General features: G+C 40.2%; 2 protein-coding genes across 4 annotated transcripts; one reads left to right on the top strand and one right to left on the bottom strand.

Annotated features, from left to right (window-relative positions):
- Positions 1 to 335: 335 nt before the first annotated feature.
- On the top strand, positions 336 to 24,218 carry LOC125767888 (slit homolog 2 protein). Of its 2 annotated transcripts, none has more exons than XM_049434846.1 (9): positions 336 to 459; positions 7,649 to 8,040; positions 12,772 to 13,213; positions 14,117 to 14,339; positions 14,420 to 14,556; positions 14,676 to 14,828; positions 14,902 to 15,082; positions 15,407 to 15,546; positions 18,634 to 24,218. In XM_049434846.1, exons 3-9 carry the CDS (start codon positions 12,841 to 12,843, stop codon positions 18,924 to 18,926), a joined length of 1,500 nt encoding a protein of 499 aa, XP_049290803.1. In that variant the 5' UTR covers positions 336 to 459; positions 7,649 to 8,040; positions 12,772 to 12,840; the 3' UTR covers positions 18,927 to 24,218. The 2 variants fall into 2 exon arrangements, with proteins under 2 accessions (XP_049290803.1, XP_049290804.1); XM_049434847.1 differs by lacking the exon at positions 336 to 459 and adding an exon at positions 1,345 to 1,368.
- Positions 24,219 to 25,588: 1,370 nt separating this feature from the next.
- Positions 25,589 to 27,392, bottom strand: LOC125767925 (troponin C, isoallergen Bla g 6.0101-like). 2 transcript variants are annotated; one of them, XR_007418832.1, is made up of 5 exons: positions 27,247 to 27,392; positions 26,916 to 27,182; positions 26,716 to 26,847; positions 26,559 to 26,639; positions 25,589 to 25,978 (listed from the first exon to the last, which is right to left on the bottom strand). XR_007418832.1 is itself a non-coding variant. In XM_049434900.1 (5 exons), the coding sequence occupies exons 1-5, from the start codon at positions 27,281 to 27,283 to the stop codon at positions 25,965 to 25,967; spliced, it is 471 nt and encodes a 156-aa protein (XP_049290857.1). In that variant the 5' UTR covers positions 27,284 to 27,391; the 3' UTR covers positions 25,589 to 25,964. The 2 variants fall into 2 exon arrangements, 1 of the variants encoding a protein (XP_049290857.1); XM_049434900.1 differs by having other exon boundaries at positions 26,619 to 26,639; positions 27,247 to 27,391.
- Between the last annotated feature and the right edge of the window lie 377 nt (positions 27,393 to 27,769).

Genomic DNA, 27,769 nt, shown 5'->3' with positions numbered 1-27,769 from the left:
ACGCTTCTCCAGTTCGGAACGGAGTCACCCTGTGTCCGGTTTCCCGATTGTGCACACGAATTGGCACTCTCAAGGGCAAAAAACATGGTGCTCAGGGTTTGTCAACAAGTTGAGCTCCACTTGTTGTGTGTTGTTTGTGCATATCGCACCAACACATCGATGGCCAATACCAACAAAAAAAACATCCCCATTCACCTGTATCCTGTAGATCGCTTCATAGTAGCTCATTGGTTCAGCACAAAGAATCACGCTGTAAGGGGGGAAACAATTCATTGGGAACCGTCGCTGTACGCATACGCCCTGCGTCGATGTTTCGTCGTTGCAACTGGTGGAACTCACGCCACATCCCCTTATCGGAACGGTTGCGGCTGAACGCACGTTATGGGGACCGACTCTCATGCTCAGTCGAGAGAGTGCAGTGCTGCCGTGTGGACGTTACACCTCCGGAGCACTTTTCGGGTGAGGCGATAGGCGATTTGACGGATGGAGGCTTTTTCTTATATAAAAGACAAAACAAAATACAAAAGGAAAGCGACAGGAAAAGTGTACAGCGAATGCCGGGTGTGAGAAACACGCGCGTGGAATGGAAAAAAAATTCATTCACTCACAATCGCAAGGACACGAGAGTTTGGAGTTTTCATTTCTCGAGTGAAATATTGCAATCGTTAGCGTCCCTTTAGCGTTGGTTAGCGTTGATACAGTGCAAGAAGTGTGTGTGTGCGTGTGTGTTGGAGTGCGTTTGTGTGTGTGTGTCTATTTTTAGGGCTTGTTTTGCATAATTTGCGCCCATCTAACGATGGGGCAAAGCATTAATTGAATTGGTTTCGGGGAGCTGGCAATGTTTTGAGGAAAAATCCATGAAACGACGTTGTGACCCTGCCATAAAGTAGGCGATGGAGTGATGCGATGGTGTTAGTGCCGATGGTTAAAGTGAATAGAATGGAAGTCAAAAGGATATCATTACAGTTATGGGAACGTAGGGCAGTTGGAGTGAAATGACGCTCACGGAATAAACACAGGGACAGCGCGTGTTTTTTGAATTTCCTTTCCTTTTTTAAGGAACGTTCCTTTTACCGTGTTCTGTTAGCTAATTGAGTTTTATCCTGCTCACAAGTAGGAAAGGTTCCTGATGAATTATAGCAAACTCTTCAACGTTAATATGCTGAGACGGTGATAAAAAAAATCCAACCAAACTTTGCGTCCTTTGTGTGCAAAATTGTATTATCTGTTATTACCTTAAATAACAAATGCTTTGTTTTTTTTTTGTACAAGTGGGTGCGAAAGAAAACCGTGCAAAACGTGAAAAGAATATGTTATAAAGGAATAAGAATCGCGACTTCCTTCACGGCTTCACGTTGTAGAGCATAAGTGAGTTTCCGATAAAGCAGTTCTACCGTGAAAGGATCCTTCATGCTTTTGTGTCTGTGGTTATGTGTGCGAAAAAACCCCCTTTTGATTCCCTTGTTTCCTTCCCTTTAACGCCGTTCTATGCGCTGTGTAGTTGTGTGTTTGTGTGTATATGGAATTCTGAATACAATTACCACCCATCCCCAAGGGTCAGCCATCGAAACGCGCCATCTACAATGGAGCTAGTGTGCGTGTGTGTGTCTTTGGGGGGAGAGGAGGAGGGGGCGAATAGACTATGGGGTGCAACGCATCATGGACATACCGTCGACTCGCCATGCCACTGTTCTCACCCAGTAATTGAAAGTGAAGCACCACACAGACGATGATGATGATGATGATGATGGTCGTCGGCTCAATAGGGCTGGAAGTGAATGATGAACTGTAATGAGGAATAATTCGGATGAATTGATGTTTCGTTATTTTTCTATTACCTTCTCGTGGGTTTTTTTCGCAAACCACTCACATATACCGGTCCTCGGCTAGGGCTTTGCTGCAGGAGCAGAATATCAATGTTGATCGCTAAAGGGGCGCCGCACATCACGCTAACTGTTTGATAGCGAACTGCACCGCTAATGGTAGCCTAACAAGTTTGCTTTATGTGAAATGGAGAAAAAATACCGTTGTGAATTGCTATTCAATTAATTACATAAATAGTTTTTTTTATTTTCCTGGGAAATATTCAACATATTTATAGACAAAAAAATAGATTCACTTCATCACGTGCATTATATTTAACGATTTTTTATTAATACAATCGTTCCTGGAATCGTTTGGTTATATGTCCCGTTGATTTGTTTTTAATTACTTTCTATTTATTTTTATATCTTCTTTTGTATGACTACAGCGTCAAGAGCTCTTGTCCCGCCATTACTAACTTTAGTTGACTTTATTTACCCGTAGCATGATAGTCAGTCCTGTGTACGGGAGATTAACTTGTCCTATCTTGTCTGATATCAGCCCCCTATCATCTACAAAATCGAGCCGCTACAGATCATAATAAAATAAAATATTAACCATGTCTTACCAAAGACCATGCGTCTCCATCTAAGACAAGGATATTTTTTTACTAGCTAAAAGTGACAAAAGTAAACACAAATCAATCGGAAACAAAAACAAAAAAAAAAGAAATACACTTTACTTTTGTCCATTAAGTAACATTTGCTACCAGAAATGATACCCTAATTGTCCTTCATTAGATGCCTAAGATGGCGGTCCATTCATACAGACAAACTCTCCATTAATGGTGAGTGTATCTATTCGTCCTGTTCATGGTCATGGGCATATTATCTAAAATCCAGTTTACCTCCCAACACAAACACACAACAGGCTACTTTTTGATTACTTTTTATAGGGGCGATTGCACAGCTCAGCACCACAAACTTACTACACGTGCTGCTCAACACTCATTACCGGAAACATCAACGTTCAAACTGTTGATTGAGTTAACGAAACAAAAGGAACACACAACCGACAAACACATACAAAAAAAAAGAAGAAACACTAAACTTCCAGTACATTTGCTCGCCTTAAGCTCCATGTTCAATGTCTTCCGAGTTCCGGGTCTACATAAAACAGCCGAACCAAGAAGTTGTTACCGTGGGGGTTTTAGTGTTTCGTGGAAACAAATTTCCACCCTCATTGACACGTACAGGGTAGCGAAAGTTTTGTCCCATTTTGTCTGGGTTTTTGACCAGTGGTTGGTAGGGTTTTTATCGATTACGACCATTCTCTTGTGACCGGAATTTTGTGTTTTGCTTGCGTCCGTCACTGTTCTTACCACCACGGGGTTATGATGTAGCGGAACATAATAAAGTACAAGTCTCGGACATGTCCTGTCACGCGGCTGGAAGCGTACGACCATTAGCAACCGGACGAGGGGGACACGCATAAACAATTTCCCAACCATTTTTCCCACCCACCCAATAGGTCCTCTACCTACCAAGAAAAAACAGCTTACCAGTTGAACAGCCTGGTAAAAAGGGACGAAAAAGATCCGATTTCTTCCGGTAAGGTTGGCTTTTTCCTGATGGGAAGAGAACACTTGCTTTGCTTTGGTGACTGCGTATGAAAAGAATCACCACACCGGTCAATGACAGCAGAACGGCCATGAAAATTAGGGAACGGAAAAAAGTAGAAGGAAAGTCTCCTTTTTACCCTACCTGGACATATCTCCTTAAGAATTTGACTTTCCGTTTTCTGCAGAAAGAGGCGTGTTGCGCCAACGGCAAACTGGAAACCTCGGCTGTGGCAATGAAAATCTAAACAACGCAAAAAACCACCCTCGCGTATAACATTATTTCTTGTTAGTTTTTTTTTCTCTACTCTCTAGCATTTTGTTCGTGATGTTTTGTTTCGTGCGAGCGTGTGCTACCGAGAACTTCACTGTCTGTTTTCGGGATCGTTCGTTCACTTCGTTCGTCGGCGGGACGGCACTCGTTGGACTTTGAAGCCAGACGGACGAGCGCTGGACCGTAACAATGACATGAAATAGAATTATAGGGGCGGCACATTTGAGGATGTGTTTAGCCACATCGTGAAGTTGACGGTGGCAAGGGAACAATAAGAAGTGATTTGCTGCGAGTGGCAACGGGTCAAAATGGTTTCATGAACAGGAGGGTTTTCCTTTCCTTCTTTCTTTTTTTGGTGCGAAATAACGACTCGTTTTGCTGAGCTGAGTAGCAGAGGATAAAAAATGCAAAAGTTGGTTGTATTATTCATGGGAAAAAACTCACTGGAAAGCTGTTCTTTAGGAGCTGCGAAATTACATATGCAAGCGGAAAGTGATACCACAAGATACACTTGGGAAGTTCGCTGAAAGGTTCACGTTTCGGTGCAATGAGTGAAATGGTTGCTGGGAAAAGCTTATATTTCAGTAAAAGATCATATAATGGGAGAAACACACACACACACACACAATGAGGTGTGAATGATGGTGCAATGGGGTAGTTTTATAATTTATACCATGGATGTTACATTGTTAAAATAAAACTCAAGCAATAATGGATGAATTAAAATGCACATTGTAACAGAAAGCTTTTGAAAATGGATTTAGATATTTTAGATTTAGTTTTGATAAGGATTTTATTTTTTGTTTGTTAATGTGCACTTGAAGATGAAGAATCGTCTGGACGTATTATTTAATGTTGCATATTTGTATGATTTATAAGTTCTTACAAAAAAAGTTAAACAATAACAAAAAAAGTTGAAAGGTAAAATATTAAATAAATAATGATGAAAAAACTCTTAGAATCAACATACTATAACCTGTCATATACATACATATTTCTCATTAGATAGACATAAGAACATGACACTTAATCACATCATTCGCTCTATCATCAACTTTCCACGATGTGTACGCTTGAATGCCTAATTACTGACTTACATGTGTTGCATGATTATGGAGCTGACTAATTGGATGCCTGCACAAAATACAACGCATCTTCACATGCCTCGCCTTCTGGTGGTTTACCGTTGGGTAGAATTTCAATTTCAACCAAATGCCGGTATGCTGGGGAGTAAGCTCCCCCATAGCTAGAAACTCCTATTTTTCCACTCATGATGTGCTACTCCGTATACACCGATGAAACGCACCTGTGATGACTGGTTTATCGATCGTTCGCTTCTCTTTCAAATTCTTGGTGGGTGTGGTTTTAGCCAGACATGTCTTCCAGTGTGACGAAATCGGGATTCAAACGCAAACGGTTGGTGCCTTCAACCGGTGTGGATCGTTCTCAGCCGAGCACCAAACCGTACATGCCGGAACACAGAAACAGTGGCAATTGTGGTGTAGCGCGTAACATTATTCCCGCTTGGCTGTCGTCGCCCGAAGTCCGTATAAGATGGGTCAAACAGCCTGAAGATCTGTTTGCATGTGGTTGCGGTTTCCATTGTTAAACAAATTCATCTGCTCGCAACTCAAATTGAATTTGTCGCCAACGATAATGATACCGCCATCACGCGCGTGCTAAGGTTGGTGATGCTGGGGAAAGGGATGGAACAAATGGGGAAGGCAAAACGAGCCCCATTTGTGAAAAGCCAAACTGAAGCAGCATATTCTTAGCCGGTCGTAGAATTTGTGTTCGCCCGCACCACGGCGTCACGGCGCCCGTTTGAGGTTGTGCTCTGAGTCGAAATAGCCGACTTCTGAGACTTCGAAAACGACTCGAAACGATGGGAGAATACCACCATCAATGCACGAGCGTTGATTTGATACTTCCTGCTTAGAGATAGCCCCGGATCGGACTGGACTGCTCGTGAGTGTGTGTGCCGACCCGTTGATTAATTCGATCGCCACCATCACTGGGTGATGGCGTCGTGGCAAAAAACGATTTTTGCTTGCTTACTGCTGCGTCTGCGAGTCACTCTAAACTCAGTGTTGTTAATTGTACTGACAACGTATTAAGATGATGCCTGTTGTTGAATTTCGTGTGTTTTTTTAGTGACGATAAAAACTGACAGCAGTTTGAGTGTAAAATTTGCCAAGGTCACCTTGAAGTAAGTGGGGGTTCCAGTGGGGTGGGGTTCCAGTAAGTATCAGTTTTGCCCATTGGGGGAATCAGATGAAATATTTTAATCATATTTTGTGCTTCCCATCTCAAAAAGGCACATAAAGAAGGAAACAAGAAATGGCACTTTACACACAAGAGGGTGAAGAAATTCAATCAATTTCCGGTGGAAACGTTCAACAGTCACGCTAGTCTGGTGAAATTCACAAAATCGTTTGATCCTACGACTTACGTTGGCAAAGTTTTTTTTATTTTTGCTCGTTCAGTTGCTCACTCTGCACATGCACACAAAAGGGAAATGATAGAACCGTTGTAAAAGTGAACTTCCGCACGTATCGGAACGTCAATTCTGTACAGGACCATATTTTCTTTCCACTCGTAGCAACACAATGGCTACGAGGGAATAAAGAAAATTATTGCACCAGAGTGGTGTTTTTGGGTGGAACATTCCACCCCCTTGCCCGGAGGGGGTGGAACATGACCGCATTCCACCAAACAAAGTAACAGTCGAGTGGCTGTGTGCTTGATAGCGATTGTCGCAAGCTTTTTTTTGTCACAAACGGTGGCAAATCGATGATAGTATTTGTTCGTACGTCTAACAATGTCGTTTTGTTCGATCGGGAGCAGGTGATACGTTTGTGTTTCATGCTGTAAAAGGTTCGAATTCGATTCAGTGCTATCGATGCTAGACCTTCTAGGAAGAGGCGATAAGGTAACCCTTTCTTTCCTTTGCTGTTTGTATCCTTCATGGTGACATTTTGTTTTCATTCGGTTACCCGTTCCGCCCAGCTGTGGTCTGCATTGGGTATGATGAATTGCTTTCTTTGCTGGGGAAAGTTTATTTTAATTTAAAGGTTACAGCAGGGGATACTTTTTTTCTGTATTTTCGAAGAAATTACTTTCAAACCAACATCCTATTTTTCTTGGAAGAAAAATATTTGTAAGTTGTCAGTGAATCAAATGAGTAAGAAAGGAGAAACATTTGTTTTTAATCCTGGTCGCTGCACCAATTTGTGCTCGAAATTAAGGTGCTTTTTTCAATCTCACATTCTACTTGCAGCAATTATTTTATTTTATCGATATAAATTATTTCAATTACCTAAAAACAAACAAACATCATAATGCTTTTCTCACTCTCCTTCATATTAATCGCCAAGGTCAAAGAGCAGTGCGAAAATTGTCTTTCCAAACAAACATCGAATCAAACTTCAATCAATCAAGCCACCGACAGTCGTCATATATTTGCCAGCAAATTGATATCCTCTAGCCGGGGTCATGTTTCGCTTAGACACAAATAGTGAGCCAAATAGCAAACGAATAAAAGACGAAAAATTGGATTAATAAAATTACTGTCTCTCTTTGGCCTTCGCACGAAACCGTCCCAGTGGGTAACATAATCCATCGTTAGGTTCTTAATTTCTTGCCTGTTTTGTTCCGTACCGTGCGGAAAAGCGATACTTCGTCAACAGCGACCGTTCGTGGTGCCCTTGCAAATAGAAAAGTAGACCCGTTCCCTCATCGATAAATCCATAAACTGTGCATACAAATCGAATGGAAGGAAAAGGTTGCCCTAAAACTGGTCAGTCATCGATCGTGCAATGCGAAAGCTTTAAAGGATGGAATCGAGAAAACAAACAAAGTCCTACCGTTTCGACTAAGTTAATGAGATTCCATTTGCTGATAATATAGTGTGCGTCGATGTAATGACTTTATTTTTGCTTTTTTTTAAACAGGAAGCAGAGTGTGCGTGTGTGTGGTGTGAGTGTGCGTGAGTGAAGTGGTTGCGGTTGGATAAGGTTAAGGTGGTATTAATTTTGTTAAGGCAGCAGGCCCACCGTGCCGTGCTAGTGAGTGTTTACAGTGTGATCGGTGTGCTTTCTTTATATTATCTGATCGTCACACAATATCAAGAAGAAAAAAAAGTAAAAAAGCTGTGAATTTACTCGAATGTGATTTATCAGCAGTGTTTATACGTGTGACCAGTAATAGCAGTTGTGCGAAAGAAAGAAGAAAAAAAATACGACCGTGGCGACGAACCCGTTTCAATACGTACGGCTCCTTTCCGGCATGATATAGGGGCTATGGGACGGGCAGCAAACAGTGCTAACATTTCACCAAGGTATTGGTAAGTGTGCTTAACCTATTTGACAATTTCTGGCCTTTTTCTCGTTTAGCTGAAATTCGATTTTCTTAAATTTTGCTCCCCCCTTCGCGCACCACAATAACCATCGTGAGGATCCATCACAGTTGAGCGAGTAATAATTCATGCATAAAACGTTCGCCACCATCTTTTCTGCACGATTGAGCACGAAAAGCACGGTTACGGTGAGCTACGTACTAAACGATCGATATCTGCTTTCTCGAATGGAATCGTTCCCATTGCCGATACCGAACGTTTATTTTGCTTTTGCGAAGTAATTGGACGTGAGACGGCGTGCTTCTTGTGAGGAAGCTTATTCGATGGGGATGTGTGCTTTATTTCTTTATGGTTTTCACTTTACAGCGTTTCTCAGGTGATATTATCATTGTAATCGTTATTTCTTGTAAAGGCTTCATAAGAAAAGGTAAAAACGCTCTAGATTACAAGAAGGGAAAGGACATTTTATTGCACACCTTCAGTGGTATAACTTGTTTTCAATTTCATCAGCTACGAATGCGAAATCATATATTCATCTAGTTGTGTTTACCATTACATATGACACCTTTACAATAAATATGGATGACATTACAATATCATCTGAGAAATGCTGTATACTTCAGTTAAATGCTCACGAACGTAACATACGGTCACAAATCTTGGACCAAAAATTCATCTTTTTAAGCACGTTATGCCATAAGCGACACTGTTCAATGTACTCGGATCGAATGTTTATTAGGCACATAAAAAGCAAACATCCGTGCCACAGAAGGGCATAAAAAACAAAAACAAAAAAAATCGATATGGTAAGGCTTTCGAGCGGTGGCGAAACAATGTTCCCTCCCTTTCTTTTTCGAGCACCAGGATTGGCAATGGATTGATTTGGTTGAACGAACATGAACGACCGATTCCAGTGGAAACGATTGTCACCTTCGTTCTGTTTGTGCTGTTGACATACCACGTCTCATTACCGTCTGACGTTTAATCAGCCTAATGCGTTTTAGGCTGGAAAATTGTGTTATTTTTGATGGTTTCTTTCTTTATGTTCTGTCGTGTCGGGGAAGCCATACATTTAAAGCGAAAGTGACTTATTTGTCTTTTACCAGTAAGAACGCGTGTGAAGTGCTTTAGAACGATTAAGTGGTTAGGAATGATTTTGACATGCCCTTGATTGGCAGATTCTTTCAGGCAGATGTGCGACTTTTAGCTAACGGAATACGTCAATAGCATTGGAGTGTGATTGAACAAAAATGATCAATAATGTAAGAAACGTAATCCAATCAAGGTCAGTCTGGTTTTGAAGGACGTGTTTTCACTCAGCACACGTCAGGCAAGGCATCAAAAATGTGCAAAACGTGTAACGGAGCTGAATAAGTTTAGCCCATCAAGATTTGCCTCGTTTTTCTTTACTTTCTTTTTATCCATATCGTCCTTCAGACAATCTGACACCTGTCATTGCCACATATGACGCAGATATAGCTTCATGTATTATTTCTTTTGATTTTATGTTGTGTGAAAGAATACGATCTTAGGACGTACCTCTATAGAAATAAAAAAAATACTGTCAAAGTCCTAATAGCGTCGTAGTCTCATTTTGCGTAAATAGTAAGCTTGTTTTGCTTTTATCACATTAATGCACAAACACTCTATCGATTTTGCACAACAGTAAACGGATCAACCGCAGGCAGGCAGGATAAAAGCAGTCACTAAATGTGGCACAGATAAAGGAACTCACCTTACCTGAGGCTGATATCGACTTAAATCGGGTTCGTTCCCGGGAACATCGAGCATTTGCGCCATTAAGAGCAGTGATGGCCGTGCCTTCTATGTTGGAGTGGACAAAAAATCGATATTATCTTTTCGCCGGTACGGAGTCTAATTTTAGCTCCACAGGATTCCGGACCCGGTACTATACACAGGTATCGCACATTTACATACGAACCGGAGCGGAGTAACCGCTCGTAAGATCGTTACACCATCAGCAGCAGTAGCACCACCACCACCACCAACACCATCGCCGGTGTCATCAACTGACATCCATGTACGATGGTTTACCTCTGTACCGTAACAATGGCCAGGTAACGGGGGACAGGATAAATAACAAAATGCTACGTATGAATAATGCATGACCCTTGGGCCAGCCGGCGTGCGATGTTTTGTGCGGCGATGCAGCGCCATTTTTGCACCCCTCGTGACTCTGGTTGTCCGGTTCGAATGCGAGTGGTGCCACAGTACTTGGCGCTGGTATTTATGCCGTGTAATTCATACCTCCCTATCCCGCAAAATCGTTTATTTTGATTTAAACAGACCATTTGATAGGGTCGAGCTTAGGGCGAAGAAATGCGTAGTAAATATTCCTCTCAATTAAAAGCATTGTTTCTGAGCACACGACTGTGAGGGTGGAAGTTCATTTATCGACCATGTTTAAGGTAGTTGAACTGTGCCTGATGGGAACGTTATCGTTTCGATCAGTTGATGTATGTTTGTTCCGACGTTTTTTTTTTTTATCAAATCCATGTTTATTATAATGGCTTCGGGAAACCACCATTTAGGAGAGGGTGAGATATCCGTCCCAAAATATTTATAAGATCAAAGCATAAGCTGCCGGACTGAGGTTTACCACTGAATCTGTACCGGGGATTGAAAAGTGTTGAAGCACATCTAAAGATGATTTGATACGGAATGGTTCCTTTCAATAATGTTAGTGAGGCTTTTAATCTGCACATTAGAAATCATACCTAAGCTTATAGAAAGAGAAAAATAAACTTCAAACAACTCAACGCTTTGAGAAATGATTAAGGTTAGGGTGGTATTTGTTCAGTAATAAAAAAGTATCTAACATTTGTGATTGTAAATAACGATAAGAATAGTAAATAGAAAATCCATTAACGGCATTTTATTTACTCGCTGGTTTTACTAGCCGAGGCGAGTGAATTAAGGTCAAACTATAATTAGCGTTGGTAATTGAATTTTAAATTAATGTTCAATTGCATTCGTTAAACGAGATCTGGATAGTTGGCAAGGATTGTTCGAATGATCAGAGTACTGGGCGCCTCCATCAGGTTCTTCAAAGTACTAGGCGTCTCCATTAGCGTTTTATTGCTTTTAAAACATGTAATTGTATACAACATGGAAAACCTTGCTTTTTATATGAGAATAAAAATAAAATAGAAATTGTACTCAAACTGTATCAGTATGCTACAATAAAAACTCCAGCTTTTCCCTTCACTCAATAAAAAACGACATTCTTCCTGCTAACCCATTCATCGCACATTAGTGTATCGGTTTAATTTATAACTGGTACCATTGTTTGAAACCTATAATTTAAATAGAAACCATGAAACAAAAAAAAGAAACAGATTCAATGTGGCACATACCGGGACATTAAATAAATTACGCCACAAAATTGGCTCGCGTGCTAACGGTCGTCCGCACGGAGTTTGTTCCGTCTATACTTCGGATAACAAATTGCTTTATTGTAAAGCACGCAACACATAACATCTCCGAGCACGTTGCAAAGATATGTGCGGTCAAGCTCATTGGTGGGTAGGTGTGAGAGTAGGGATAATCTGATAACTGTGTCATAATAATACATTATCTTTCATTGTTTTGATCTTTCTTGTACGATGCGAGGTAGGTATCAAACTGCAATGAAGGTATAACGAGTAGTTTTTTTTACTGTTGCATTCGTGTACAATGAAGCGTAACAAGGAGTGGTGAATATACGGTCAGCATTTAGTAGCACTGTATTCATTGCAAAAGATTATTATCAGATGTTGGTGAGTTATTATGCTCGTAAAGAATATTATCAGGATGCGTCCGTCATGTTGTAATGAAAAAGGTGAACTTTTTTTTAATAAGGCGATTTTCCACGCATTAATCTGTTTACTAATGATAATATTTTTATAATTGTTCAGATATTTACTAACCCAACACACACTATTAAACTCGTAGCTAAATTTGTGTAGCTAAATTACAAAAATAATAAAGAAGGTATGCTTCCAGCGTTACGTTTTGTTACGATAGGGAAGGGAGGCGGGGTCAAAAATTAACAATTTACATAATAGTTGAATCATCTCTTAACAAATATGGCAATTCGTATTCCGTATTCATTCACATTTCGTACGAGTCATTTTCGTTCGCTTGTAGCTAAAAATATACAATCCACAAACATGAGCCCAGATATGGTTTCATGTATGTGTGTAGAAGTACTACTCCCCACCGCCTTCCAAAAACCGCGAAAGATAAATGGCAATTTCCAACAGGAAAAGGCACCGCGGGACATGGCAATAATCGTATGCAAAGGAGAATGAAATATTCATATCTAATATATGCGGAAACGTGGCGACATCTTGCCATCGTCCCCATTGTGCTACTAATGCACGTGCTACAGGTTTCGCATACATTCAGGCGCAAAGAAAAATTTACTTTATCACTACAGGATTAAGGCGAGGGTACATTTGGCGGTTTGCACAAGGAATATCACACGCATTGGAACGCAACAGAGGCGGGGGTTAAAAATTGAGATTGACGATATGATCAGATTGTGTTCACCCTGGTCCTATCTATATAATGATGATTGGCTTGTCTTGTGTGACGCATAAATAATTTACGCGCTCGGCCGACATTACCACAACAAAAAATGGAAGATAATAAAATTAAGCACAATAGATACAAATTTTCTTTAGCTTATAATTTAATTTCCTCCCGCTCGCACAGATGCAGTCATAGTCAACGTGTTGAGACGCAGGAAGAAAAAAGTGTAGTGACAGAGACGGCGGCGGGAAGATGCCGTCACGGAATGCCCTATGGATGTGGATAAAGCTCCTCGGGCTGGCACTGGCGGTGCTGGACCACGCGCCGGTTGCGGCACAATCGAACTCACCGCAAACATGCCCACCGGGTAGCGACATCAGCCCGTGCGTCTGCCAGGTGAAGAAGAATGGGCTGGACATACTGTGCGAGGCGACCGACGTACAGCACATCACTAAGGCGATGAGTGCGCTGAAGGGCAAGAGCCCGATCATCTTCTACCTGAAGCTGCGCCACAACAACTTACCGAAGCTGCAGGGTTTCGTGTTTCTAGCGCTTGACATACGGCACCTTACCATCCACAACAGCAGTCTCGCCACCATCGAGGAAACATCGCTCAGCTCGCTCGGTAAGTGCGTTTGCTATCTTATTCTTTACCCGAGCGACTACTTGACATGAAGGACCCGTCTTGTCGGACGTGTTGTCATGCCGGAAAGTTAGCCTCCAAAAAACGCGATTTCTGCCTCAATGCTTACGCTTGTCAGCACTGCGAAAAGGGATGAGAAATCACGACATTTGGCCTAACGTTTGCCGAAAGACTCTTAACATTTTACGACTACCTGCCTGGCGGAAGCATATTTCGCAGCCAACGTTTCACAATTAAGAGGCAACTTGTGAGGCTGTGTGGCTGTGAAACAGCGCGAAACGAAACGAAGGAAATGAAATTATTCATCCATGCAACGGAACGTTGTCGAGTCTTTCCACACCAAAGGAATTGCGCTATTTGGCTGCAGTAAAAATATTACGATTGTTTGAAGTAAAACCTTTTACTGCATCCCGAAAAAAGCCCGCAAGAGAATACTTTTGCTGGAGCTATAAACAAAGTTTTGTGAACAATGAATGGAAAATAGCACAAGACTAAATCTCTTAATTATTGCGTGCAAATTTCATTACCTTCATGAGGGAGTTTTCCTGTTTTATTGAATTGATAATGTTTATCTTTCCGTAGCTTTAATGAGAATTTGTTTGAAAACAATGTTTGAATAATTTATAATATTTTTGCTAGTTCCATCATCTATTGGTACTTTTTGCTTTAATGCTACTTCAAATATGTCATTAAAATTTCAATCCATTTTTAATGTATCAAACATTTGCTTTCCCTTCACAAGAGAATTTCGATCTCCCATGTCCTGTATATGAAATCGTCCTATTTTGAATGGGGTTTTGATTAAAATTCCCCCCCAGGCGTAACATTCGTCGTAATTTACATGTTAATTAAAACGTGTCCCATCTCAACCACCGTTCCGTGCAGGACGTGGACTTACCCAGCTCGATGTGTCCCAAAATCAACTGATGAGCGTACCGTCGAGCGCACTGAAGAATCTTCACTATCTGCTGATACTGAACCTGAACCACAACCGCATCTCGCAGATCCACAACCGGGCGTTCGAGGGACTCGACACGCTCGAGATACTCACCATCTACGAAAACAAGCTCACATTCATCGAACCGGACGCGTTCCGTGGTTTGGACAAGTAAGCATCGAATGGGAATGGTTCACCATCGTCTGTTACTGTGTAACGTTATTCACTCACCCGGATGTACTTTTTCCCAGGAAGCTGAAACGGTTGAATCTGGGCGGAAATGATCTTACTGCCGTGCCGCAGAAGGCACTCTCGATGTTGGATAATCTGCGAAAGCTCGAGCTACAGGAGAATCGCATCAAAACAATCAAGGAAGGTGACTTCGAAGGTAAGGAACCATGCCCGCTCGCACAGTAAATCTATCTCCTGGGTGATTAAGGAAACTTGGGCGATGTCTTACGGAATTACTAATGAAATGTCGTGTCCGCTTGCGTATTGTTCCACCAGGTCTGGAAAATCTGGACTCGTTGATTTTGGCCCACAATCAGCTTACGGAAGTACCGGCAAGGGTATTCTTTCACCTTACGCTGCTCAACTCACTCGAGCTGGAGGGTAACTCAATCTCCTACATCGCGAAGGAAGCGTTCGAAGGATTGGAAGGTAATGGACCGGCGCGCTGGTAATCAGCAAAACTTACGACCAACGCTATCTGACGGTCCGATTTCATTCGCAGAAAACCTACAATATCTCCGCCTCGGGGACAATAATCTTCACATCATCCCGAGCGAAGCGTTGCGTCCTCTGCACCGTTTGCGACATCTAGATCTACGCTCCAACAACATCTCCGTTATTAGTGAGGACGCTTTTGTGGGTTTTGGCGATTCGATAACCTTTTTAAATCTTCAGAAAAACGAGTAAGTATTGTGAATGGGTACAGGAGAAGGAAGTGCTAGACTATGAGATAAGCTACCAACAATTTATCCTTTTACCACCAACACGTACAAATACGCCCATATTGAAGGGTTTGCTTTCATAAAAACACAAAAAAGAAAAAAAAATGTCAAAGAAAGAAGTAGCCTTTTGAAACCTACGTCTAAAAGTCCTAGAAAATACTTCGACATTAATTAATAGACCGAACGATGTTTGTGGCTTTGTTGGTAACCCAAAGGACCCTCTCCTATTTCCTTACGTTTGCTTGGTGCTCTTACCTTTTTTGTGTACACTTTTCTTTATCCTAGCATCAAGGTCCTGCCGGCGCTCGTTTTCGAAAATCTCAACTCCCTCGAGACGCTCAGCATTCAAAACAACAAGCTAACGCGCATACCGGAGGAAGTGATGGAGCCGATCATGGACTCGCTGCGTGTCGTTGATATTATGGGTAAGTGAATATACACGAATACGATTTCCTATTTTCCTGTGCCGGTTCGGTAAAGGTTTTACGGTAAAATACAACCTTCCTTACGGTTGAAGAAGGTGGGTCTAGAGGTTCGCACTTATCTTCATCTTCGTCTGGGATGAAATGACTTTTACTATTGCGATTGCACCATCACACTCCGGAGGGAAGATAACCGTTACCAGGAAAATGGTAAAAGGAATTAGATTGTGGATAGACGAATCTTTAATTTATGTTCACCGCTTAATGTAACGATGGTCAACACGGCGGTTTGGAGAATAACAGGTGAAGGCAGGAAGATTAGAATCTAAACGAGGGTTATTAAAGCCTTTGAAGGAGACTCCATTTAGACATAACGAATTTATTGAAGTAGTAAATGGATGCTTTTATAACCATTTGAATCTGTATGAACCTTACTTAAAGTGCACTTTAAATCGCATAATTCAATAAAAGTTACTACCAGTGGTAGTTGGCAGTTTAAATCAAATTGACAAAAAAAATCTCACAAACTTTAGGGGAATTTTATCCTCGAAGCAAGTTTTAAGGTGTTTTTGGGATTCGGTTTTCAATATAAATTATAATGAATAAAGTCATTAGTTTAAACTAAAAAGTTTCAGGAGTTCGTAACCTTTATGTTTAAATTTAATTATGAAATACTCTGAAGTGGTTTTATTTAATTTACAAAATAGAAAAGCTATAAATTGTTCATTTGATAATAAAGAAATCCAGAAGCATGTATACCTATTCTAACATAATACAATTAATAGCAAAGTCAATCATTATTACATTAATTTAATAATGTACAAACCTTTAAGATGGAACCATATGCTTTACGGCCTCTTGGAATTTAAACAAAAAAATCATTTTCTTTTGTCCGAAAAAAAACGACAAGCAGAAACCTTTTTCTGCTTATCTATTGACGAAAAAAGGAACCCTTAACTGCTGGAAACACAAAGAGACTCCACGCAGAAATACCTGCCCGTGGCGGTAACTGACACTATTGGTGTGAAAAGTTTTCCAACAGTTCCGACACGAACGAGGTCATTCGTTCGCATGGCCGTTAAGGAAGAAGCTTGATATCGTTTCGCTTCCGGTGACAACTCAATCAACTTCGCCGAAGTGAGATAGTGTTTTTTTTCCTTTCATTTTGTTTTGTTTTCTCACTCTATTTTTCGTGAGCTACGTGTGTTGGCAAAGCACCAGCAGCGGAAATGTGGGCAAAGTTTGGTCACACCGGTTTGAAGTTACGAACCGAACGTAATGGCTTCCATGACGACCGGATGCTGAAAACGACCGTTTTCATGCGCGTTGCAAATTGCGTGCTCTTCCACGGTTCGGTGTGTGTGTGTTACGTTACCGTTGTTCTGCTGTGACCGGAACTGCCCATGGTTGAATAAATGAAGATCAATCGAGGGACATTTTATTTTTCTCCGAAGAATTTACCATCGCCAAGAGGAATGTTGATTCATACAGGCTTTCGTAGCTCTTAATTTGTTCCCGGGTGGATTTCATTTGGCCAATCCGTGTAAAAGCCCATCCGAGATACACTGGAATGGTAATGAAAAAATATGTGATGCGTGATGGTGGAAATGATTCGTCCGGTGTTTGATCGTTGCTCTACGCTATATCAATCCAATTTTTGGACCCTTGCAAGAGAATGAAAATCTTTACCCCAAAGAGGGAATATGAACACCATACCGATCGATACGAATTATCGACAGCCACTTAGCACACCATCAACGAACGACGGTGAAAAGAAAATTGGTTTCCAAGTATTTGATTTTCCGGAGGGAGGTGGAAAGTTTTAGTCAGGTCAGCTTTCTTCGACGCACGTAGAATAGAAATGAGTTTGGATGCTTAAATCGAGCTTTAAGCACGTAAAGCGTAATAACGAAGCGAAAGACAAGAAAACGTTGGGGCTTACAAGAGTAAATGAGAGTACAATAAATAAATCGAAGTATTAGGAATACGGTGGAACGCATAAACGGGCAGACATATATAACCAATTTTCCCCAGGTGTTTATGATCCATTGATTATTCCCTAGCGAACAATAAAACCTTCCGCGAGGGGAATTTAGTTGCCGGCAGGTAGTAAAACCATTTCTTTATTTCATATGCATTTGTTTCGGTCCACATGGTTCTGTTTTTCGGAAAGGAGCCTTTGAATTAGAAAAGGCACGAATGAATGAAGGTTTAGGGTTAGACTATAATTTAAAAATATTTGGTTTAATTGTAATATTGTTTCGATTAATTCTAACTCGGTTGTATTATTTTAACATACTTAACCTATGCCTTAACCTTAACCGAGCTGAAATAAGCAATAAAATATAGTCCAGCACTTCAAAATTCTTATAAAAAATACCCGCGAACAATAAACGCTGGAAACGCTTGGTAGTTCTAGTGCAAATGCTAAACTTTATTAAACCTCTTCATAATAGTAATAGTAACCTGAAGATAATCCGTTGTGAATTACCATTTTTGAAATTTATCTTCTTTTTTGTGGCAGTAGAACCTCCAAAGTTCTTGATCTCCGGAGGTACTGCCGTGTAAGACCGACGTCGCTACCACATGAATCTCAAAGAGTATTAATATACATTTTTTTAAATAATAAGCTCAATAAAATGAATTTGGGGCGGTCCGGTTGTGCATGTGATAAATGGCCCTGGTCCACACGGCAGGACCGGGTTCAAATCCCATCCGGACCGTCTCCCCGTAGCAAGGACTGATTATCCGGCTTCGTGGTAAAATAAGTCTAGTAAGCCAGAAATGGCCGTCGTGACCTGTAAGGTCGTTAAAGCCAAGAAGAAGCACAATGAAAAAAATAAAATAAAACTGATATTTGAATAAATTTCGACGATAAAATATCACTTCAAAAACACCTCACCATTACCAGCTTAATCGCAGCATTACGTTTAATTCTGACATTCAATCAAGCTGATCCGATTCTATTAGTATTGATAGGATGCATTATTGCAAGCTTAAATTACAATCCCGCAGCGAATGAGATATCGATTATCGTTGACCCTATCGTTCGGGTTTCTTTTTCTTTTTGTTCCCATTTTTATTTGCCAGATAATCCATTGGTTTGTTCATGCGAGCTCGTCTGGTTTCCGAACCTGCTGCGGGAGCTGAAAAACCGGGACGATGAGATGACCCAGAAGAAGCGCCCCATGTGCACGATGCAGAACGAACATCGGGAGTACTACGTCCAGAACATGCCACTGGAACGGATGAACTGTGTCGGCAAGAAGTACCACACATCGTCACTCAGTGGCAATGGAAGTCCGGGCAAGGAGACACTACTACCAGCGCTGGTTGCAATCGTGACCGGAAGCGCCCTGATTGGTTACGGCAGACTCCGCTAGATACCGGTACCCACTACGAGGGGTGAGTAGGTAGAATGCGATGGGGTGGGTGGGAAAGAAAGGAATGAAGCAAACGGGCGCAATTTTCTTTCCGTACATTTTTGGATGAAGCGAATCTAGCGTGTGTAGTGTAGGGTAAGAAATAGAAAGCTAGAAAAGTGAAGGAAATGAAGATAGCAAAAGATGGAGATGGAGATGAAAAAAAAAGAATAACTGCAAGAATGTGGAAAAAAGCACCGGAATGGGAAACAAAAACAAATACAAATGTCACTTTAATTTTCCACACTTGCTTCTTTCTGGCTTTGCGAACAAACAAAGACACACCAAAGCGTACGATTTGTGCGCGCCGGAACAGTGTCGGCGTTTTTGGTTGATTCGCAACAATCGTTCTCTAAATGTTCGAAATACCGACGGCACCCAGTTGGTGTGCACCGCGTAAGCAAACAAGCAAAACAAACAAAAAACCAAAAATCACATTACCAAAGAGTCTTTCAATGAAGTAAACTATGCATACGTTTTCCGGAATGTGCTCCTTTACTAACGATCTTTAGCGAGCTCGTTCTGCAAGGAAATGCTTCCGGAAACGGGGGAAAAATGGTGTTTAGCTTCCAGGGCAAAATATTAAAGAACAAAGGTGTTAACAACACATTTCACACAAAGCACCGAATTTATGTATTGAAACGTGAACGCGTAGTAAATACAACATGCTTCAAATGATATTTCCTTTTTTCTTTTATGTTCCTTTGCTAAACTAGAGAGGAAACAGATTTGTTTTTTTTAGGGCTTGTTGTGTGGAAATTATTTTCCTTAGGTTAGAATTATTGCATGTAGGTTTATAAGGTGCAAAAAAAGAAAAGCTTCATGTTCACGCACTGTTCATCATATTCATCGTGTGCCACATCATAGAATAACCGGGGGGAAAAGAAAATCATCAAAAGTAAGCATAGAACGTAAGGAAATGGTCACTTTATGGTACGCTCGACACACAGCTCGGGTACGAATCAAGCGCCTTCCAAGTGTTCCACCTAAACGAAACGTGGACTGTTGTCTAGTGTCAGGTACAATGGTCCTCGTTTCGTGCACTGGATGGCGATTATGTGTTTGTTGGGTTTTTTTGTCTCTCGTTTTTGTCTTCGTTTTATTCAGGGACAATCCCTTATCAAGCAATGCTTTCATTTAGCCAAAATACCGTAGGATAGGATCCTTTAAACGCCATGACAGATAGAAACGTTTCGCCTGATCGAACGTAGCAGCGCAAAGATGAATGTATTGAAAACCCTATTTACATGTATGGAAGGTATTTTACATCTTCAAACTAATACCACGAACAAGCGCTTCTACTGTGAGTGTTTTATGTGTTGTGAAGCACCAGGCAAAAAACTATTTACAAAGGCAAACCAAAACATAAGTAAAGAAACACACGCACCTTCTGAAAAGCAAGCACATAATGCATTAAAGAAAAACATATCAATGTATGAATTTAAGCATAACACTTAAGAACATTTGCATTATATCTATATACACGTGTACGCATATAATTGCGTTACAAACAAAAACAAAAAACCTTTGCAAATATATATGTATTGCACCAAAATGTGAAGCTACTATGTAAGAAGATAACACAATTCCTACCCTTACAAAACGGAAACATATCATAAAAAAGAATTTAATTGTTGCATTTGCAAACACAAAACCAAAAAAAAATACACACAAAAATTTCACACTAGATGTCTATATTTAAAACAACAACCATTCAAAACAAAAAGATGGATTAAATGTTATAAAACAAAACGTAACTAAACAAAAAAAAAGAAAACATATCAAAAACCAGTATTCCACAACATATGAGAGCATAAAAAAAATATGAGCATAAGATACCGGTTAGATAAGGTGTAGCAGGTAAAACATTCCAAAAGCATAACCTTATGTGGTGGGTGAATATGAAATGAAACGATACAATCATGTTGTTACATTTTGATACATTATTGTCTATACATCCACTTATGTGGGATTCATGAAAACATAAACCTCCCCCTTCTTTTTGCAAAAAAAAACAAAATTGTACCAAAAACCACCACCACGGTTTCTACCAGTTTTTCCCCAACAAACACACTCCAAAAAAAAAACATATCAAAATGGCGGGCGTATAAGTGGGCCGTTTAGAGTAAGCCTCATACGTAAAACATATCACCTTACCCATGCGTAAGACAGGAAGACTCTATTGGCATGTATGTACGGCACGTATTTTGTGCCTATGTTGTTGTCAACGCGTAAAGAAAGTGGGTCAGACGTATATCCATGATACATAAAGTGCATATCAATCTTTTTCCCCCTTTTTACTCTCGGTCATCCTTCCTGTTTGCGTAAAACCATTCCACAATGCGTCGGTGTAATGGGTTGATCAAATCAACTAAATCTGCACATTTATTCACCTAATACGTGTATTATTTTGGACATTTTTTTGTTTTATTCCTTAAGCTGTATCCTTCAAGATGATTTAGAAATATCAGAAGAAAAAAAAATCACTCACATATCCAAACATATCATTAGGCGTTAAGCACATTTATCATATTTAAAAAAAACTCCCTTTTTTCCTCCATTTGCTCTTGCGCTATAATGGTAGGAAGGAGAAAAGAAACTTTAATTTGTAAGTGTAAATCGAAACAAATGCTACGGTGTGCCCAGCAGAACAGGAAAGTCCACATGTACCCTACTATAATCTATATATCCTAGTTGTGTATGTAAGCCCTATTGTGGACCGGTCCATTCGGTCGCAACCATTTTGCTTTCACGATCGATGTCAATTAAGGTGTATAATTTTAATTTTTGCGAAAAAATTTTGGCAAACGCAATGCACAATCGATGCAAACTTGATGTGATCACACGTCAAGAACGTTTCGATGCACAGCCGATGTTAATCACCCGGTCCCGGACACACCACAACAGGGAGAGAAAAAAAAACTTCCTCTGACGTTTCAATACAATCATTCAGCACAAAACCATATTACTAATGCAACCAGTTTTGGTGTAATTTTTCAACATCTGTTACAAAAAACATTAATACAACAAAACAGGAGAAGAAAACGAAGAAACATTTCATGTCAAATTTTGTACAGAATGTTACAACCAAACGTGTTTAGTCAGACACACAACACAAGAAATCTCTTTGTGCGATGAAGCACGACACAGATAGTCAGATACACGACCTAGGTTAGGTAAGTTCTTTCTGGACGGTGGTTGATATAAGCGAGTGTTGGGCAGACGAAGAAATTGTTAGGAACTCTAAGCCGTACGTTTCCATGTTAGCATGATGCTGCTTTATCGAAGCAATGCTGAGAGATGATCAACAAAGGAACATTTTTACATTAATATTACATTCTCATAGATGCACACACTTTAACGCAGGTTTTGCACAGCCAGTGTACGAGACACACCACACTGTATGCACCTTACTATCTTCTACCAGGGATTATATTTTCAAGCACCGTAAAGGATTACTTGTTAGCAATGTTACTCTTTTGGTGTGATAAGAACTTTTCAAAAGTTAAAAAATAACATCTTTTGTGTTACTACACGAGATGAACAAAGAAAAGTCTATTTGATCTTTTATTTAATGTTCTTTGTTTTAGTTCAAAGCAACTAAAATAAGAAGACGTTTTAAAAATTTTGAGGAATCCCTCAAAAGAGATACTCTTTTTTTTCAATTTCTTGTTCATTCGATCTAATAAATGTTTCAAAACTGTTAAGAACGATTACAAAACGCCAAAAATGTATTAAAAAAAACAAAAAATACAAAACACTCAACAGAATGAGTTCGTTGGCGCATTTTTCAACCTCATCTTTACACTTTAGATGTGTCTTGCTGTGAGCAAGCGTGTGTCTGTGTTGCATATCTGTAAGTGTGCGTTTGTGTGTGTGTGCATGTTTAAACCCATCATTTTCCCGTCCCACGTGTTAGTGGAAGAAGAAACAAAAACAAAAAAACACGATCGTACTTTACCATGTTCTGAATGGTGGCAAGCTACTGAGCACTGATCTGATCTTAAAGTGTAGTTTCAATCACTTTCACTCTCTCACTATATCGGTGTTCTTGTTGCTCGCAACGCGGTGGCAGCTAATGTTGAAAGGATGGTACGAGAAATAAAAAAAACTGTGCACAGAAACAATTTATTACCAAAAGCTCGATCATTATCACGCATATATGTATACACTAAACAGGAAACAATGGAATATCTCATGACTCTCAACACTGTGTCAATAGGTAGAAAAGGAACCCATTGCAACCGCAACCAATAAGCGCGTGGTGATGTTCTAAGGTGATGGGAGGAATTCAAATTAACACAACCATGCACAACACTCCAAAAAACCCCACATATAGTACATAGTACTACGGCAAAGAAAGCAAACTACTGTTACTCTAATTGTTCGTTTATTTACGATACGAAAAAGCTTGTTGTTATTGAAACGATTTTCACAAGTTCTCAAGAAATTACAAGATTATAAACTGAAAAAGGAAACAAAAAAAAACAAAGACAAGAGCAGTAAATCTCACCAAGATAAAAGAAGAACCAAGCAAACAGAAAAATTTGCATCCCACACGTCTCACATGAGCACGATTCAATGAACCGAAATGAAAATAGAGCTGAAATAGTAAACCAAGAAAACACACAACCGCAAACAAGTAGCTACAAACAAACCTGTAATGTAAGCGCGTAGCACTAGAGAAGAAAGCATGACAAGTAAATAAATCAACAAAAAACAAAATACGCAAAAAAAAAAACAAAACAACCATCTGGCAATCTGTGAGCTAGTACAGTAGACAACTAAAACCCCAATAGTAAACAGCAATAGCAACTAGTGAAACACGTAGGTTCCGCAAAACTAGAGCACCCACCGGAACTGTTCCGTGGTGTACAAGGATAAGGCAGGTTGTCGGAAAATGGAGTTATATTTGTATTTGCAGGTATGAAGTGCTGGGCTATAGAAAGCAAAACCCCCTACCATCGTAGCACTTTCGTGGAAACTAGTGTGTGAAGGTTAGGGAATGCAATTGAGGTTTTGCTAATATCGATGCAAATGAATGCATACAATATGCATTCAGGTAGAAGCGGTGAGATTGTGTGAATTCAGCTTCAGAGGAATATTGATATCGGTGCATTATGTGAACGGAGAAAGAAGCAGAGAGAGAGGGGGAGAGAGAGAGAGAGAGAAAGAGAAGGCAATGGAACGATGAGCCATAAATGCGATGCTAAATAATAAAGAAATTTTCCCCGATTTGATTCGGAAAGCCAATGCGGTGTGCTTTTGTGTTTTCTTGTATAGAGCCATGATGCCATTTTGCATTGAGGAAGGTAAGTAAATAGAATAGAATGATAAGTTTTGTCATCCCATTAAATAGTTAAAGAGTTATTCGCTTATTCGTGCAATGATTTTACCAAATTGTTAACCAAATTGTTATGTATCGAGAAAAGAAAACGCCGGAATGTATGCAATTGAAATAAATTTGATGCTTTAAAGGAGATAATTTGGACCTTCCAGTCTGTACTTCTTTCAAACAAGTTTTGGGTTTTGCGATAACGAACTTTTTTGTTTCTTGTTAACCATTACCCCGTCACTAAACGCTTAGCAATTGTCGCGTTTACAAACGCGATTCCGAAAATTTTTACGAAACTCCAAATTAAAAAAAAATGCGAAAAGTCGCTATACGTGTATTTTCAGCAAAAAACCGCTATTCGAAGCGCGTTTTTGTAATGGCGGCCAGGATAGCTCGATTTTGCTGGCAATAACAAGGTTAACAAATACAAAAATCTAATTCAAAAATTAGATCGGTTGAGTGTCATTAAATATTGTAAAGTTTGAAAAAAAACGAGTGAATTTTAATTTTTTGAAGTACGTACGTGTTGTATATAATTATTATGAATTCAAAAACTATTTGTATAACAGAATAATGGCTGTTTATTCGAAAAAAAAATCTCATCTCGCACACATTTTCAAACAAAAATTCAATAAATTTAAAAATCTCCTAAGGCTTTAACCTTAGCTTTTTTTTTGAGTAAAATAGCAAAATTTTATAAATTAATGTATTTTGATGCAAATTTGTTGAAATAAGTAATTTTTTTCACTCAAATTATTGCTGCATTGTTAATGAATTTATTATTGGTATGTTGAACTTGCTTCTACAATGTCGGTGTAAACAACGCGTTTGGCTATCTTACTAATCTATATACTAATCTATATACTAATCTATATCTATATACTTACTAATCTAATATATCCCACTGAATACAGGTGTTCGATCTGTTTCGGAAGCTATGTCCGAATCGTAGTTATGATTACCTCAGTATAGATGGTACGGAGACGGCCATGAAATGTGAAAAAAAGGCGAACAAGTTCGATTACCCGGATACAAAGGTTTTTATCTGTTTGCTACTCGAGGCTGCTTCTAATTGGTGCTATCCGACTTCTAATATTCGATCCCAATTGTATTTTGCCCGGTGTATGACGCGGTGAACAAAAACATCTTCGTTCAGCATCCGCAGCAGCAGCATCCAGCGACGAGCTTTCTTGATGGTCCGTTGTTTTGTAACATCGATACTGGGCTTAAAAAATTTGCCTTTCTCATCGACAATTCATCAAAACAATAAATTTAATACTTATTATAATTTTCTTTGTTTAAATTAATTTTATTTAATTCAAAATTATTTTCTCGCTACCGGCTCGATTTAAAAACGTAAACAAACCTTGCACGAGAAAAGGTACGCGTTAACACGATTTCATTTCTTACTTGTCTTTTTCTCGGAATGATTGCTTTTACAAGGCTATTTGATAAAAATGTTAGAAGTACGATGACACTCCAGTTTGCACAAAAACCAATTGTGTGCGTGTCTTAAAATGGTTTTAGCTGGACGCTTTTCTTCGCATAAATATCGTTGGGTAGTTCAATAGCATAACGTTGAGAAGAAAACGATGTCTTTAAGTCTTTGCCACCATTTGCAGTGTTGCAGTATAGCCTCCAGTCCGAACGATGTGGGTTTCCCTTTATTCTTGTGGACCTGCGAAAACAATTCATACAATCTGGTTGAAAAGGAGTTCCATCGCTCGCTAGCAAAGATGAAGCGATCCCTTCCCTTCCCCGGTTAGAAATACGTATGTTTCCGTCATGGTGGCGGATTGGTTGCGTTGATATTGACCCCGAGGGTGCATCTGCCAGTGTGTATCATTTCCGCGTCTAGCGTAACGCGTCTGTGCCTTCGGTTTTCAGTCGATGTGCCATTTGCTGTATCCGTTGCCAAGTGAAAAGAAAAACGTGAAAGAAAGCAAACTGAACAAAACGTTTGGCAGCGTAACGAGAATGAACAATAACCCGTATTGCAAAAAGACAAAACAGTCAGACACGACAGACAGCACAGGACACAGGCAACAGGTCACAGAACAACGGACAAAACCATAGCTGACGTTTAGACACGTCGCTAGGAGAACGTTTGCAACATGGAAATGACACTTCCGATCCGTAGAGGCATGTGGACAAGGAAAAGTTGGCAAGAGAGATGGCCAACACGCCAGCAACTCGTACAACGCACAGCCCGTATTCGCATCGGATCTGGTACCATAATTAACCTTACTTTTCCTTACCCTGCCACGGTAATGCACCGTCGGTCTCCGTGCACACTCAAAAACCTTTCTCTTAATCACCTGTCATAACCTGCATGAATTCTGTAATGAGAATGAAAAAAAAAAGGTTTGTTAGTGGAATGGTGCACTTGGCCGTTGCATCATTAGCTGCTGTTACCTTCAAAGTCAACCGTGCCCGAACCATCGGCATCAATCTCATCCACGATGTCATCCAGTTCGTTCTCGGGCACCGCACCGTCCAACTCTCGGAGGATCGCCTTGAACGCGTTCACCGGGATGAAACCCGTACCTGTTACGAAACGAATGAGATTAATTAGCACTGCAATGTTACTCAAACTTCACACATCAGAATATTACCATCCTTATCGTACAGCATGAACACTTCGCGTAGCTCAGCCCTCAGCACATCGTAGTCTTCCTCCGGCTCGACGTAGTTTGATGCAAGCTCAATGAACTCCTCAAACTCAATCTGTCCCGATTCATCCTCATCGTAGTCCTCCATCACCTCCTTTAGCTCTTCCTCGGACAGGGCATATCCCAGCAGATCCATGATCGTACCGATCACTTCCAGCGAGATGCTGCCCTTCTTCTCAATGTCGAACGCATCGAAGGCATCCTTCAGAACTGTGGAGTTAAAAGCAAAGCTTCACCATACTGGGAACTTTCCTTCAAATTCGACCAATCTTACTTTTCATTTGATCCTTGCTCAATTCAGTCTTCTCCATTTCTTCTCTTAGTTGAACGTAACGTACGATCGATAACAAACGAAAACAGATAAACGTTTAGCTTCCTTGATCACTATCACCGTACTGACCGTGACCGTGCTGTGTTGAGCGTCCTTTTAAAAAAAAACTATCAACAGCTTTTACACTCGTTTGCGGGTGAAAAGCTTATTGGTTGCGATAGCATTGCTCTATTTCGAATTACACCTGCAACAGCATCAGCTGCATCAAACTGTATTGATCGTTTCGATGACACGCGCTTCATGATATTGTGACGATTCGTATTCGTAATCGAAAGAACCAATCCGGCAAGTACAAGGAAGGCGAATCGAGACGCTAGCTGTGGAATGCGGGTTGCATACTTTCGCTCGACCTTGTGGGCAAGGGTTGGTCACCCTTATGTCGATTGAGATTTCATTACACAGAGCTACCATTTGGTGTGTGTAATGCAATGTTATCGAAAATGATCGATTGCCAAAAATGGTTTAT

This window comes from Anopheles funestus, chromosome 3RL (genome assembly GCF_943734845.2).
Source record: "Anopheles funestus chromosome 3RL, idAnoFuneDA-416_04, whole genome shotgun sequence".
Classification (NCBI taxonomy): Eukaryota; Metazoa; Arthropoda; class Insecta; order Diptera; family Culicidae; genus Anopheles; species Anopheles funestus.
Note: the sequence above shows the minus strand (reverse complement) of the source record. Positions and strands in the feature narration are given on the sequence as shown.

What these genes read in the sequence shown, in the direction of transcription:
- LOC125767888 (XM_049434846.1), top strand. Translation starts at nt 12,841, where the DNA reads ATGCCGTCACGGAATGCCCTATGGATGTGGATAAAGCTCCTCGGGCTG. An exon ending in GCGTTCCGTGGTTTGGACAA is followed by an intron (nt 14,340 to 14,419) that starts GTAAGCATCGAA and finishes ACTTTTTCCCAG; the next exon opens with GAAGCTGAAACGGTTGAATC. An exon ending in GCGTGTCGTTGATATTATGG is followed by an intron (nt 15,547 to 18,633) that starts GTAAGTGAATAT and finishes TTTATTTGCCAG; the next exon opens with ATAATCCATTGGTTTGTTCA.
- LOC125767925 (XM_049434900.1), bottom strand. Translation starts at nt 27,283, where the DNA reads ATGGAGAAGACTGAATTGAGCAAGGATCAAATGAAAA. An exon ending in GAGCAAGGATCAAATGAAAA is followed by an intron (nt 27,183 to 27,246) that starts GTAAGATTGGTC and finishes TTAACTCCACAG; the next exon opens with TTCTGAAGGATGCCTTCGAT. An exon ending in GGGCACGGTTGACTTTGAAG is followed by an intron (nt 26,640 to 26,715) that starts GTAACAGCAGCT and finishes TTCTCATTACAG; the next exon opens with AATTCATGCAGGTTATGACA.